This window comes from Anolis carolinensis, chromosome 4 (genome assembly GCF_035594765.1).
Source record: "Anolis carolinensis isolate JA03-04 chromosome 4, rAnoCar3.1.pri, whole genome shotgun sequence".
Lineage (NCBI taxonomy): Eukaryota > Metazoa > Chordata > Lepidosauria > Squamata > Dactyloidae > Anolis > Anolis carolinensis.
In genome coordinates this window covers 116,788,704-116,804,992 of record NC_085844.1, presented here as the reverse complement: position 1 = coordinate 116,804,992, position 16,289 = coordinate 116,788,704, and the positions used below count along the sequence as shown (strand labels likewise).

At 44.9% G+C, this 16,289-nt stretch overlaps 1 protein-coding gene across 2 annotated transcripts in view; it reads right to left on the bottom strand.

The window, feature by feature from the left end:
• irf4 (interferon regulatory factor 4) overlaps window positions 1–14,911 on the bottom strand; it is a 32,601-nt gene extending 17,690 nt beyond the window's left edge. For both annotated transcript variants that reach the window (XM_008116313.2, XM_008116314.2), the window contains exons 1-2: window positions 14,799–14,911; window positions 2,867–3,210 (exon numbers count right to left, since the gene is read on the bottom strand). In XM_008116313.2, the coding sequence (XP_008114520.2) occupies window positions 2,867–3,148 (282 nt within the window). In that variant the 5' untranslated portion in view covers window positions 3,149–3,210; window positions 14,799–14,911. The remainder of the gene's footprint in view (window positions 1–2,866; window positions 3,211–14,798) is intronic.
• Between the last annotated feature and the right edge of the window lie 1,378 nt (window positions 14,912–16,289).

Genomic DNA, 16,289 nt, shown 5'->3' with positions numbered 1-16,289 from the left:
TTGAGAACCATTGAGCTAGAGAGTCATATCAATGTGATAGGATATAACTATTTGATGTAAGCAGTAACATATTAGTTAGAGCCCTAGAATGTGGCCTTATACAGCCTTATGGGGCCGAGGGGCAAAGGTAAACTTTGACTCTGGGGATGGCAGAATAGTGCAGAAAAAGGGCGTTTGGGATATGAACATTTTTGGTGCACCTTTGGGGAGGATTGTTCTTTAATGTATGTTCCAGGTTGTTGGGGTGATTCACTGTGGGGGAAGGAATCAAATTTTGGACTGTCTAGTTGCCCCTCCCTAGAATTTCAAAGTTGTGAAGTTTAGGAGACAAATTAACCAAGGAAGGTGTTCCAGGCCAAAGTGGCCAGTTGGCTGATGTCTACCCCTAGGAACATAGGGGGTGACTCTGTGCCTGGGTAATTATTCATATCCAGTTAGGGAAGTAGTCAGGGACGACACCCTGGCCTGGCTGATTTCTACACTTAGTAGGCTCCAACTGCAGCTTTCTAGGGAGGGGGAGTATAAATAACTTGTGGCCCCAGTTTATCCCATCACTGTTGTTCACCTCTTTATTTCCCTATGGGTGTGCAATTAGCTTTGTTCATTCTAGCAGAAACCGAGCAGTGTTGCCACAGGCAATGCTTCTTCTTAACAACAAATAAAAGAGCTATGATACTTGCAAAAGCTAATGATGATGAAGTCTGCAATCTTGTTCAAAATTAAACACAAGTTCCACCGATATCTATGAGATATAAGTAGGGGTGTAACTGTGAGCAGAATTGCAGCCCTAATGAATCAAGCCTTGGGGCAGTTAATCAAATGAGGAAAAGGAAATTATTCAACATAGAAGAATTCTTCCAAGTGTAACAGGAAATCAACTTGGGTGGCATTTTAATTCAGGATGCCAGTTATGTAGAGGAGGCAGGATTGTTTCACCAGTAATGCAAGTGATCTTTCAGTTAAAGTACTTGGGAAAAGATGCTCTGAGAATTTTTTTTAAATCCCTTTTTCATCCTATTCTCCAAAAAGGTAAGACTGATTGTATGCCTTTTTCTTTGCTCAAAGTTACCTCTTCTGATGCTCTTCAATCTTTTCCCACCAACTAAATAACATTAAGAACAATTGTTTTAACATAGTTTTGCTACTTTTGAGAACCACCACTTTTCTCATTCTGGTTAAAATAAATGTCTGCTGAAGAAATGAACAAACACTTGAAGCCTGAGACAGTGTTTGGGAATGCTGGGCTCCACTCCACCTACCACTGGATTCAATCCTTTTGGTTCACAAGCATGTAGTCTCCTTCCACCAAAAAATCATTCTGGAAGAATAAGGCCAGCAACAGGAAAAGAAAATCCGTCCTCTCTCTCCATTTCTATTTTTTATGCATTGTATCTTATTGTAATTATTTGTGTTGTAAGCTGCCCAAGGCAGGGTACAAATAAAGTTATTATTATTATTAGGAAAACAATTCAGTATGCTGTCCACATTTGTTTGGATACATAGATGCATAAACTGCATGAACTGCCAAAGACAATTTCTTTTTCTTGCAGTTTCCATGCAAAGAACATGCACCTTTAGTGCAGCCTTAGCTTTCAGGGACTAGCTTCCACCTTTAACTATTCTGAGGCTGGATCTACATTGCCCTTTATCCCAGGGTCTGATCCCAGATTGTGTCTTTATCCCAGATTATCTGGCAGTGTAGACTGAGGTCCCTGTCGAAGGCTTTCATGGCCAGAATCACTGGGTTGCTGTGAGTTTTCCAGGCTGTATGGACATGTTCCAGAAGCATTATCTCCCGACAGTAGTCTGATATGGTAGTTGTTAGAGTGGTCCAGCATTTCTGTGTCCTTAAATACAGAACACACTAATACATATTCAGACTACACAGAGAAGCCATTGAAATCCACAAGCATATGAATAATTTCAACAAAAAGGAGGAAACCATGAAAAAGAACAAAATCTGACTACCAGTACTAAAAAAAACCCCTCTAAAATCAGGACAGTAAATAAAGAACAACATTCAGAAGTCAGGGGAATTCCAGACATGAATCAATCAGGGCTAGCTAACACCTCCCAACAAAAGATTCCCCAGGCAGTAAACAGCCAGACTTTGAAACTAAAAGGCTATTCAATGCTAATCAAGGTGGCCAACTGCAACATTCACACTTGCCTCAAACAGGCAAAAGTTCTTCCTCCCACCCTGGATCTTTCACGGATATATGAACCCCACTTGCATAGTTTCCAACATACAGTAGAGTCTCACTTATCCAAGCCTTGCTTATCCAACATTCTGGATTATCCAACGCATTTTTGTAGTCAATGTTTTCAATGCATTGTGATATTTTGGTGCTAAATTCATAAATATAGTAATTACTACATAGCATTAATGTGTAATGAAATACTTTTTCTGTCAAATTTGTTGTATAACATGATGTCTTGGTGCTTAATTTGTAAAATCATAACCTATTTTGATGTTTAATAGACTTTTTCTTAATCTCTCCTTATTATCCAACATATTCGCTTATCCAACGTTCTGCCGGCCCGTTTATGTTGGATAAGTGAGACTCTACTGTATCTCACAACCTCTGAGAATGCCTGCCATAGATGCAGACGAAACGTCAGGAGAGAATGCTTCTGGAACATGGCCATACAGCCCGGAAAACTCACAGCAACATAGAGATGGGTGTTGTTCCCACAGCTAAAGATGGGTACAACCGGATGCAGGTCTCCTTCCCCCAAAAGCAACCGATTGCACTCATTCAAACTTCTGAAAAGAATTACAGAGCCCCCCTCTCGTTCTCCCCTAATTCCCATCCAGCCCAGGCCCTGGGAGTCCCGCAGGGCTCTTAGCAAGAGGCGGCAATACCTTGAAAAGCGCGGCGTCCTCCTCGCGGTTGTAGTCCTGCTTGCCGGCATGCTTCCAGGGGATGCGGAAGATGCTCTTCTCGTCGTTCTCCCACACCAGGCCCGGGTACTTGCTGCTGTCGATCTGCTCGATCAGCCACTGGCGGAGTTTCCCGTTGCCGCAGCTCACCGAGCTCATGCCGCCCTCGCTGCTGCTGCTGCTGCTGCTAGTGCTGCTGCTACTTCTGAGGCTGGCGCGAGTGGAAGCGAGGTGAGTGCTGCTCCTTCCGCCCTCCAAGTTCATGCCACTCGCCCCGGGGCTGCCCACGCTTCCTGCTCCTCGGGCGGCGCTTCGGCTCCAGCTGCCTGTGGGAGGGGGAGGGAAAAGGGCCCCGTGAATCCCCCCCGGAATCGCGTGGAGTGGAAGAAGAGGCACGGCATGACCTTCCTCCTTGATGCCCCCGCTTGGGACAGGATCAGCAGGTGGGAAGGGGAAGGGCTTCCTTGCAAGTCCAAAGCCGGCTCTAATTCCTTCCTTCCTCCCTCTCTCGCCTTCACTCCCTTCTGACCCAGCTCTTCCAAACGGCGAAGGAAACGTCTTTACCTTCGTTACACCCCCGAGCCTTTGTCCTCCCAAAAGGCTCCCTTTGAGTTTTCCCACTTCCCAGAATTTGGGAGTTCTAAAGGAAGTGTTCCGTCTCCCAGGAGTTTGACTTGCATTGTCCCATAGTTGTAGGAAATAGCACCCTTTTTGCGTTTCTTTCAGGGTTGCTACAGACTCAGCAACACCCTGATAGTTAACCATCAACAGAGGTTTGTAGCCAGCCTGAAAAGCCTTTGCTATTGTCGGCTTGCAAAAGTATCTTTTTGATCTTGAGGGCCGCCCTTTTTTCCTGGGGATAAAATTTCCATTTTGAAAAGCCCTTTTTGCCTTCTACAAAAGGAACTCAGATGTGCTTGTGTGGTCAAGCCAGGCCAGCTCAGACAAGCCACTGTAAGTACTAACTTCTTGCCTTTAAAACTAGTTCTGAGTTTATTTATTTATTCTTTATTTATTTACAGCATTTATATTCCGCCCTTCTCACCCAGAAGGGGACTCAGGGCGGATCACATTACACATATAGGCAAACATTCAATGCCTTTTAACATAGAACAAAGACAGACAAACACAGGCTCCGAGCGGGCCTCGAATTGATGACCTCCCGGTCAGAGTGATTCATTGCAGTTATTCATTGCAGCTGCTCTCCAGCCTGCACCACAGCCCTTTAGCTAGGGAAAGACCTGCTCTTTCTAAAATAGCAACTTGGCACTAGGGCAGAGAATATCCCAGGATTTCTCTGCCATTGGAAGAAGCTCTAACCACTTCGTCTCCAAGCTAGCTTTGAGTTTAGATAGGGAAAGACCTGCTCTTTCTGATATAGCAACTCAGGGTTAGGGTAAAGAGCATCTCAGGATCTCTCACCTTTGGAAGAAGTTAACCCAGCAGCTAACGGGAAACATCTGCATGATTCATAAATTGACTGTTTGCATTTGTAACCTGAACAACTTGTGCCAAGCCTGTCAAGAACTTTGAGAAAATAAAAAATCTTGTTTGATGTTCAATTTGGAGTGGTCTTAGTTGCTGGGACTCCTGAGCTTCAAAGTAAGTCCCCCCCACCCCCGCGGTCCACCTGGCAAAGAAAGGAGCACATCTTAATTTCAACCAAAGGGTGCCTGGGTGTGCCAGCACAGGAAGGTAAGCAACTCCCCTTTATGTCTCTCCACTGAGGACTTTGCCCATCTCTCTATCTTCATCTAACACAGCCATAGAATGCTGTTTCAGAATACAGATTGACTGCATGAGATGAGTCTAACCCAGGAGACATCACAGCCCTGTTTCACCATTGCCTCACCACAAGCTCCTTCCAGTGGGACAATGAATTCTATGAACAGAAAGATGGAGTAGACATGAGGAGCCCTCTCAGCCTGACCACAGCAAAGTTATGTATGGAAAACTTGGAGAAACAAGTCCTGGAAACAGCACCAAAAAAAAAAAACTACTATATGATTCAGATATGTTTCCATTTGGAAGCATGGAGACGAAGAACTCAACAAGTTCCTGGACCACCTCAACAACATCCACCCAAACATCTCATTCACCATGGAAAAAGAAAATGACGGAAAATTGCCATTTCTAAATGTCCTAGTTATCTCCAAACCCAATCAACAATTGGGCCACATAGTTTACAGAAAACCTAGACACCCTGATAGATAACTTTATAAAAACTCCAACCATCAGGCAAGTCAAAAAGGAAGCACAATACCTAAACTGGGCTCTACAGGTCAATGGAGACTCCACTACAGACATCAGAAGAGCTGCAAGGCCAAGAACAAGCCAGGAGAGAAAAGACAGAGGTCCTTTCCACACAGCTGAATAAAATCCCATATTATCTGCTTTGAACTGGAATATATGGCAGTGTGGACTCAGATAACCCAGTTCAAAGCAGATATCGTGGGATTTTCTGCCTTGATATTCTGGGTTATATGGCTGTGTAGAAGGTCCCAAAGAGTAAAAGTGTTCTTACCATACATCAAGGAAACAACTGACTGCATAGGGAAGCTGATGAAGAAACACAACCTACAAACTATCTACAAACCCACTAAGAAAATCCAACAAATGCTGCCTTCAGCAAAGGACAAGAGGGATCCTCCCACCTCTGCAGGAGTCTACCGTATACCATGAAGCTGTGGACAAGTCTACATAGGGACCACCAAACGCAGCAGCAGCTCCCGAACATGAATCAAGGAACATGAAAGGCACTGCAAAGTAAGTCAACCAGAGAAGTCAACCAAAGCAGAGCACTTGATTTTTTTTTTTCGTGTCATGAGCAACTTGAGTCACTTCTGGAGTGAGAGAATTGGCCGTCTGCAAGGACGTTGCCCAGGGGACGCCCGGATGTTTTTGATGTTTTTACCATCCTTGTGGGAGGCTTCTCTCATGTCCCCGTATGGAGCTGGAGCTAATAGAGGGAGCTCATCCACACTCTCCCCGGTGGGATTCGAACCTGGCAGCTTTTCAGGTCAGCAACCCAACCTTCAAGTCACGAGGCTTTAGTCCACTACACCATGGGGGCTCCAGAGCACTTGATGAACAAACCTGGATACAGCATATTATTTGAGAACACAGAAATGCTGGACCACTCTAACAACCACCATGTCAGACTACACAGAGAAACCACTAAAATCCACAAGCACGTGGACAATTTCAACAGAAAGGAAGAAATAGCAAAAATTAACAATATCTGGTTGCCAGTAATAAAAAAACTCTAAAATCAGGATAGTAAATAAAGAACAACATTCAGAATTCCAGACAAGAAACAATCAGGGCCAGTTAACACCTCCCGACAAAGGAAACAGCCAGATCTTGAAGATGAAAGATTCAGCTAATCAAGGTGGCCAGTTGCAACATTCACACCTGCCTCAGACAAGAGTTCTTACTCCCACCCTGGATCTTCCATAGATATATAAACCTCCTTTGCCTAGTTTCCAACAGCCTTCATAGCCTCTGAGGATGTTTGCCATAGATCTGCTTTGAACTGGATTATCTGAGTACACACTGCCATATAATCCAGTTCAATGTGGATTTTATACAGCTGTGTGGAAGGGCCTGATATAATCAAGAGCCCTTCCAGACAGGCCCTATATCCCAGAATCTGATCCCAGGTTTTCTGTTTATCCCAGATTATCATAGAATCATCTATATATATAAAAGGGTAATGAAATTTCGGCCTAGGACAAAACAACAAAACTACACATCCCAGAAACACTAAACTTGGTAGCACAACCCCTCATCCATGCCTCTACGTTCATACAACAAAAAGAAAAGAAAAATAAAGTCCTAATTAGAGGGAGAAGGAATAATTGTTTTTATCCAATTGCTGCCAGTTAGAAGGCTAAGCTCCGCCCACTTGGTATCCTTGCAACCCACTCAGCCCAGGGGACAGGCAGAGTTAGGCCTCACTTAGGCCTCTTCCACACTGCCTATAAAATACAGATTATCAGTTTTGAACTGGATTATATGGCAGTGTAGACTCAAGGCCCTTCCACACAGCTATATAACCCATTTATAATGGACTTAATGTCAGGGGAAAACCTTTACCCTTTACCTTAACTACCATCAATTCCTCAGGACTTAATTTCCCATACCACCATACTTCGCCACAGCAACGTGTGGCCGGGCACAGCTAGTAGAATCATAGAATAGTAGAGTTGGAAGAGACCTCATGGACCATCCAGTCTAACCCCCTGCCAAGAAGCAGGAAATCGCATTCAAAGCACCCCGACAGATGGCCATCCAGCCTCTGTTTAAAAGCCTCCAAAGAAGTGTGACAGTGTGGAGTCATATAATCTGGTTTAAAGCAGCAAACCTGGGAAAGGCCTGTCTGGAAGGACCCCTAGGTCTCTTCCACACAGCTGAATAAAATCCCACATTATCTGCTTTGAATTGGAATATATGGCAGTGTGGATTCAGATAACCCAGAGTCCTTCCATACAGCCCTATCTCCCAGAATATCAAGGCAGAAAATCCCACAATATCTGCTTTGAAGTGGGTTATCTGAGTCCACACTGCCACATATCCCAGTTCAAAGCAGATAATGTGGGATTTTATTCAGCTGTGTGGAAGAGGCTCCAGTTCAAAGCAGATCCGGAATAAGAGCCAGGGATAGAGGGTAGCGTATATCCAACCTGGGTGCTCCACTGTGGATGAATAAAGTACGACTTCGCTTTCACTGCCATGTCTCATGGCTGTGGTATCGTGGGAGCGCTCTTTACAGCTCCCAGGTTTCCACAGCTTTGAGCCAAAGCAGTGAAAGTGAAGCCGAGCTGCATTCATATACTACTATAGAGATACAGGAGCCCGACTTCCCTTACGCACAACTCCTCTCCTCTTTTTCTTGTCTCCCTTTCTCTCTCGCTTCTCGCCTCATGCAAACAGCCCTCCTCCCCTCCCACTCCTCCTCGGCGGGAAACTCCTCACATTCAGCCGCCAACGCTTCCCGGGGCTTGCTATTACCGTCATGCCCTCAGCCTCCCTCCTTTCACACGAGAGGAAGATTGAAAGGCTTGAATTTGTGACCCATTTCGGAAGACCCACGAGTGGGCTGGGGAGGGGGGAAGTCTCCTCAGTGGCAACTTTAAACCTGAGGGAAAGTTGCCCTGTTTGGGTAGAAAAAGGCAAAAACACCCGCCTCATGTATTTCGACGCCACTGCTATGGAATCCCGAGAGTTGCAGTTTGGCGCTCTTTTCAGGCAGGGAAGGAGACCAAATTTGTCAAACTACAGTTTCAGTGGTTCCATTGCATCCAGCCATGGTAGTGACAATGGTGTCAAACTACATAGAGGCACCTTCAGAGGAAGGCCATGGCGAATGGGCTTTAGGATAGGCTCGCCATAGTTTCAGAGCTGACTTGAAACAGGAACGACAAGATGGAGACATTACTGAGACATTAAGCCAGGCATGGGCACACTTGGAGTTTTGGACTCCAACTCCCACCATTCCTAACAGATATTGTGGGAATTTCTGCCTTGATATTCTGAGTTATATGGCTGTGTGGAAGGGCCCCTGGGTTGCTGTGAGGTTTACGGGCAGTATGGCCATGTTCCAGAAGCATTCTCTCCTGACGTTTCACCCACATCTATGGCAGGCATCCTCACAGGTTGTGAGGTCTGTTGGAAACTAAGCAATGGAGGTTTATGTATCTGTGGAAGGTCCAGGGTGGGAGAAAGAACTCTTGTCTGCTTGAGGCAGGTATGATTGCTTCAATTGGCCACCTTGATTAGCGTTGAATAGCCTTTCAGCTTCAAGGTCTGGCTGCTTACTGCCAAAAGCAGCACCCAAACAAGAAAAATGAAAGGCATTGCAGACGAATCCAACCACAGAAGTCAGCCATAGCAGAGCACTTGATGAACCAACCTGGACACAGCATATTATGTGAAAACACAGAAATGTTGGACCACTCGAACAACCATCATGTCAGAGAAGCCATTAAACTCCACAAGCATGTGGACAATTTCGACACAAAGGAGGAAACCAGGAAAATGAACAAAATCTGGCTACCAGTACTTTAAAAAAAAACCCTCTAAAATCAGAACAGTAAATAAAGAACAAAACTCAGAAAACAGAGAAATTTCCAGACAAGAAACAATCAGGGCCAGCTAACACCTCCCAAAAAAGGATTCCCCCGGGCAGGAATCAGCCAGATCTTGAAGCTGAAATGTTATTCAATGCTAATCAAGGTGGCTGATTAAAACATTCACACCTGCCTCAAACAGACAAGAGTTCTTTCTCCCATCCTGGATATTCCACAAATATATAACCTCCACTTGCCTAGTTTCCAACAGATCTCACAACCCCTGAGGATGCCTGCAATAGATGCAGGCGAAACGTCAGGAAAGAATGCTTCTGGAACATGGTCATACATCCCGGAAAACTCACAGCGACTCAGCGATTCTGGCCATGAAAGCCTTGAACAACACAGAGAAGTTGGAAAGTCTAAATCTGCCTTTCCCCCAAGAGAACCATGTGGATCCACCCATTTAAAGAAAGAAAGCATGTGGATCCACTCAAGACCTTTCTACACTGCCATATAATCTTCCTGGAACCGGGTTATATGAGTCTATACTTCCATATAATTCAGTTCAAAGCAGATCAACTGGATTTTATATGGCAGGGGTCTCATTTAAAGAAAGGAAGGTTCCCATGCAACTTTTGCTTTCATCTCCCCATTCCCGAAATTTCCAAAGAGGAGGATTAAGATGTCAAAGAATAAAAGTTATCTCAATGACATCTATGGATATCATGTGGCTTTCCAGTGTTTCCATTCCCCAAGTCTTTCCCCTTCCCGGTCTTAGAAGGGAACTAGCAGTGTCCTTGCCCCATGATAGTCTTCCAGCTGAAAATGGCAGAGAAGAGTGAATCCCATCTTTCATTCTTTTTCTTCATCTCTTATCCTGACAGTACAGGCAAGCCACTTTTTGAGAAACTGGGAGTAGATTGGGTGATAAGAAACCTTGAATCTATGGACCATCTCATTCACAGAAATTGTCATTGGAGGGAAAATAGTTTAAAAATGGCTCTCCTGGGAAGACCATGTGCCATGGATTCATTCCTCACTATACTTGCCAAAGACTTGATTTCTGGAGTCCCTAAAGCAGAATGTCCTCTCTTCTTAAATGACTGATAGTGAATAAAGTTCCTTGTGCCCACCACTGATAATAAACCCCTCCTCCATGGGTTAGTCTTCTAAAACCTCTAGTAAAGCCATGAGCAATCACTATGTCTGAATGGGTGAACACCAATTTACACAGATTTTTTTCAAAAGTGTAGGAGATGTTTAAAAAGGCATCTTTCTTCATAGTCTCAGGAAGTGGAAAATCTAGAGGTAGAAGGTTTTATTTTTTCCTCATTTTGCCCCCTCCTCAAATTCTTTTCATCCATTTCCGAACAGCTCCTACTCATCCTTACTTGGCATCTACCCAGACATTACTTACTGAGACAGAAATAACTCTCCATCCTTACTAAGGTAAAAATACATAACCAATATCTGCATAAAGTCCTCCTTTTGTGTACTTCTTAGATTGCAAGGTCCACTGGAAAGACAGTTCCAGAGAGGATCATAATCTCATGCAAATGTCCTTGAAATAGGATTTATCTCATTTTCCTTCATGGGCAGATCTGGATATTCCTAAATTGCCTTTAGGATCAGACACCATGGCTCCCGCACTTCTTTTTATTCTGACAACCATCACTTAGGATGGATCTACACTCTCCTATATCCAAGGATCTGATCCCAGATTATCTGCTTTGAACTAGATTATATGTGTCTACACTGCCAGATAATATGGGATAAGAAGATAATCCTGGATATAGGTGGGTGTAGAAGGGGCTTTAATCAGCCATAAAGGCTCTGTATTTTGACAGAAGTCTCTCTGCCTTATTCTGAGAGTTAAATCTGGGCCCTTGTCTGAGTATCCTCATATTTAATCTTCTGTTGATAAAATAAAGCTATTCAGATACCAATAATAGCATTTATTGACTAATATTAGTGTTTGGCGTAAATATCCAGATCCCATCTGATCTAGGCAGCTAAACATGGTCAGTATTGGATGGGATATGAACAATTGATACCAAGTGCAGCCAGGCTTTGAAGATAAAAGGCCATTCAATGGTGATCAAGGTGACCAATTGAAACATTCACACTTGCCTCTAGCAGACAAGAGTTCTTTCTCCCACCCAGGACATTATTCCACAGATATATAAATCCCTCTTGCCTAGTTTCCAACAGACCTCACAACCTCTGAGGATGCTTGCCATAGATGTGAGAGAATGCTTCTGGAACATGGCCATATAGGCCAGAAAACTCACAGCAACCCAATATCAAGTGCTGTTGGACAGTTCAGAGGAAGGAACTGGAAAACAAACCACCTCTGAGTATTCCCTGCCTAAGAAAACCTTATGAAATCCATGGGGCTGCCATAAATCGTGGGTAATTTGAAGGCATATACGCACAGGAACTAATATTAGTAATAATAGCACTTACTAATATTAAGTAGTGTGTAGATAGTTTCAAATTACCTTCAGTATTTTCTGAGGAGAGCAGTACTCAGGCCCCTTCTACACTTACATATAAATCCAGATTATCAAATCAGATAATCCACTGGGTTATATGATGCCCCTTCTTCGCTGCCATATAACCCAGATTACCAAAGCAGAGAATCCACACAATCTGCTTTGAACTGGATTATATGAGTCTACACTGCAATAAAATCTAGCACAAAGCAGATAATCTGGATTTTATATTGCAGTGCAGATCCAGCCAGAGATGCCTTTCCCAGCTTCTTCCTCAGAAATACAGCCTACAGTAAGCGGCATTTAAGTACTGTACTAACCAGAGATGACCCTGCTTAGTTTTCAGGATTAGACAAGATTTGATACTTTTTAGGGTAGTTAGGACAATTTTCATCATAACATCAGGAATCTCCGTTCCTTTGGCAGGTTTAGAAAGGGACAAACTTTTAGACAACATAAATTGTTGGGCTGCTGTAGGTTTTCCAGACTGTTTCATGTTTCAGAAGCATTTTCTCCTGTCGTTTTGCCCACATCTATGGCAGGCATCCTCAGAGGTTGCGAGGTCTGTTGGTGAAGGTTTCTATATCAGCCAGGCTTTGAAGAGGCAAGACTTTTCAATGCTAATCAAAGTGATTAATTGCAACATTCACACTTGCCTCCAACAGGCAAGAGTTTTTTCTCCCACCCTGGACATTCCACACAGATATATAAACCCCACTTGCGTAGTTTCCAACAGACCTCACAACCCCTGAGGATGCCTGCCATAGATGTGGGAGAAATGTCAGGAGAGAGTGCTCTGGAACATGGCCATACAGCCCCGAAAACTCACAGCAACCCAGTGATTCCGGCCATGAAACACATTGAACATAAATTGTTCTTCCCATTCTGAAACACGGAGGGTGCATGTAGCAGCAAAACGTGCTTCTGGACTCCGAAAACAGACTTCTGGGGTATTTTAGGTCACTTCTACAATCCAGATTATCTGCTTTGAACTGGATTATATAGCAGTGTAGACTCATATACAATCCAGTTCAAAGCAGATAATGTGGATTATCTGCTTTGGATTATAGGACAGTGTAAGAGGTAAAGGTAAAGGTTTCCCCTGACGTTAAGTCCAGTCATGTCTGACTCTGGGGGTTGGTGTTCATCTCCATTTCTAAGCCGAAGAGCCGGCGTTGTCCGTAGACACCTCCAAGGTCATGTGGCCAGCATGAGTGCATGGAGCGCTGTTACCTTCCCGCCTGAGCGATACCTATTGATCTACTCACACTGGCATGTTTTCGAACTGCTAGGTTGGCAGAAGCTGGAGCAACAGCCGGCGCTCACTCTTCTTCCGGGATTTGAATCTGGGACCTTTTGGTCTGCAAGTTCAGCAGCTCAGAGCTTTAACACACTTGGCCACCGGGGCTCCTATAGGACAGTGTAGAATGGGCTTTTTGGGTTGTATAACCCAGAATATCAAGGCTAACATTCCACATTAACCTCTTTGAACTGGGTGATGAGACTCCACACTGCCATACATTCCAGTTCAAAGCATACAATGTGGGATTTTGTTCAGCAGTGTGGAAGGGGCCTCAGGGCCCTTCTACACAGCCCTGTATCCCAGAATATCAAGGCAGAAAATCCCACTTTATCTGAGTGTGGACTCAGATCACCCAATTCAAAGCAGATATTGTTGGATTTTCTGCCTTGATGTTCTCAGATATAAGGCTGTATGGAAGGGCCCTTAGCCACGCTTCAGAGAAGAAGAAAAACCCGAGCCCCCGGAGAACTAAAAATATAACCCTAATTCATAGTAGCATTGTATTAGGTTCCTCTGAACTGAGGCGTCTGGAGAATAAACTGCGTGAAGATTAGGGGTCGCCCCATCAGTCATCCGTGGCGCAAATGTGACACAGGGACGTGCATTCTTCTGCTGGAGGGAATAGTTTCCCTCTCTGGGGAGCTGGGGAAACTTCTACAAGATCGGATGCTACCTAACGATCCGTCTTGTCCTTTCCTTCTCAAAACTTGGCCAACTTTGTCGAGAAGGAAAGAACATCCCATTCTCCAGAGGCACCCAAGAAAGCGGCGGCTGGCACATAGGGACCCTCCACTTCCCCCCACAAGGACTCCATCAGCCCCTTCCTCTGCCTGGTGGCTCAGATCGCCCGCCACTCTCTCTGTGTCGCCTCCACGAGCTCCTTCATTTATAAAACGAGCCACACGCGACGCGACTCTCAAAGGAAGAAGGGAGGCACCGGGGGAAGAGCCATCAAGAGTCATTTGAGGAAGCCCAGGGCAGATTTTAGCACATTAGGGGTGCATCTACACTGCACCTCTACACTCCATGGCTCAATGTTATGGAAGTTGTAGTTTCAATGTCTTTCTCTGCCCAAGAGCGCCAAGCTACAGTTCCCAGGATCCCATAGCATTGAGCCAGGGCAGTCCAAGGGGTGTCGAACTGCATTCATTCTATAACGGGACCCACACACGAGATTTAGATGTTGCTTTGGAATCAACCTTTTGTGCCTTTATGAAGGAAACACATGCCAACCTCTTGGGGTTATGGGCCCAGCAGAAAGTTTACCCAGAACATAGTCTCTTGGAGAGGATTACTGGCGGACAGGTATCCCTAAAGGCGGATTTCTGACCCAACTTTTGCACAATAGTAGCGCAAAAGTGGACTTTCCGATTCACGCGTGGGTCACGCGTGGGCCTCGTTATCATTGCGCAGATGGGCAAACAGCATTTGGTTGTTTGGGGCCCTTCCACATAACCCTATATCCCATAATATCAAGGCATAAAATCCTACAATATCTGCTTTGAACTCAAGATATGGGATTTTCTTCCTTGATATTCTGGGATATAGGGCTGTGCGGAAGGGCCCTTGGAGAGCAAACCTGACAAGGAGGGAAGAAGCATCACTTCCCCGACCCTCGCTAAACCAACCTTAATTCGGATTGGAGAGGCGTCACACACACTCATTTTGCTCTACGATCCCTTCAGATCCCTTCACTGACATCTACACTGACCATATGATGCATCATTTGGTAGATCCAGCTCCAGAGTTGCTTCCTTAGACACAGAAATGCATCTACACAAGGCATGGGCAAACTTCGGCCCTCCAGGTGTTTTGGACTTCCACAATTCCTCAGGCTCCTTTCCTTTTCTTCTCAGCCCAAACTCAAACAAGTTTTAGGTATTTTAGGCGTAACTCTGTTTTCCCCAGTTTCAAGTCACTCGAACTGACAGACGGGGGATTCGAACCCCCGACCTTTGGGTCAGCAGTCCTGCCCAGGACAAGGGTTTAACCCATTGCGCCATCGGAGGCTCCAGTGATTAGAACGCGGTGAAGTCGCTTACCTTTCTCTTTCCAAGGCAGATGGGAACTAAGCAGAACAGTCTTGGCCAGAAGCCTTCTGCAGGGGACGGGGAGGGAACCGAGAGAGGGATCCAATTTCAAACACTAAACCCCGACCCGCAGCGACAGCGGGAGAGAAGGAAGAACTTTCTTTTATGACCCGGGGAGGGGGAGGGGGGAGGGGGCGTGGCCGGGGGCGTGGCCTGAGCCCCTGAGTGACGGGTGGAGTTAGCATCTCAGAAGGGAACAAGCAAGGTTCAAGGAAAGTCTGGATGATCAGCACTCAAACTGCCATGGCTTAATGCTATGGCATCCGGGTGGCTGCAAAATAGGTTACTGAAAGGCGCATTTGCCTTCCCTTGGGGCTGAGAAGGTGTGACTTGTTCAAGGTTAACCCATAGTATAAGGCAAGGAAGTTTCCAAGAGCCTTCCCCACAGCCCTGTATCCCAGAATATCAAGGTACAAAACACAATCCCACAATATCTGCTTTGAAATGGGTCATCCGAATCCACACTCGGATAATATGGGATTGTCTGCCTTGATATTCTGGGATATAGGGCTGTACTTTCAGAACCAGACTGGGACTTCCCACCCTGCATCTTTTTGCCCTCTGAGAGCTATCCCTTTAGTCCCCTAAAGCACCTTCCACGCAGCTGAATAAAATCCCACATCTGCTTTGAACTGGGTTATATGGCAGTGTGGACGCAGATATCCCAGTTCAAAGCAGATGTTGTGAGATATTCTGGGATATAGGGCTGTGTGGAAGGGCCCTAAGAGACCAAGATGCCTGCATTTGCTCCGATTCACAGACACTGAAGGCTCCCTCCCCTTATTTCTGACGCTTTAAGCCCGGTTTTACTTTTAGTCCTCTCATTAGAGGGCGTCCCATCATCAGAAGACATGTCATGTACCTTTGTGGACTCACGTTTCAGACTTTTTCTATCTCCTTTTTACAACTCCACAACATTGAGCCATGGCAAACTGCATCAATTCTACAGTGCGCATGTACCTTTCTGTGGAGTTTTGAACCAAACTCCAAATATTTAAAGCAGATGGGAAGTCACTCTGCACATCGACAGTGGTCTCCCTCTTCTTAGCTACGGGCTTTCTCCAGAGCTGAAGCCTGACACTGGAAAATTGGGATGAAGAAAACTCTAGTTTCCGTGTCTCTGAAACTTAAATTTATTTATTTACTTATTTACTATATTTACACCCCGCCTTATCATCCTGAAGGGGACTGAGAACGGCTCTGAATTAACTTGGTTTTTATTATTATTATTATTATTATTATTATTATTATTATTATTATTATTATTATTATTATGTATTTTCCGGGCTGTATGGTCATGTCCCAGAAGCATTCTCTCCTGACGTTTCACCCACATCTATGGCAGGCATCCTCAGAGGTTGTGAGTCTGTTGGAGACTAATATACAGCCCGGAAAGCTCACAGCAACCCAATGAAAGCAGTTGTCTTCATATATATCAACAAA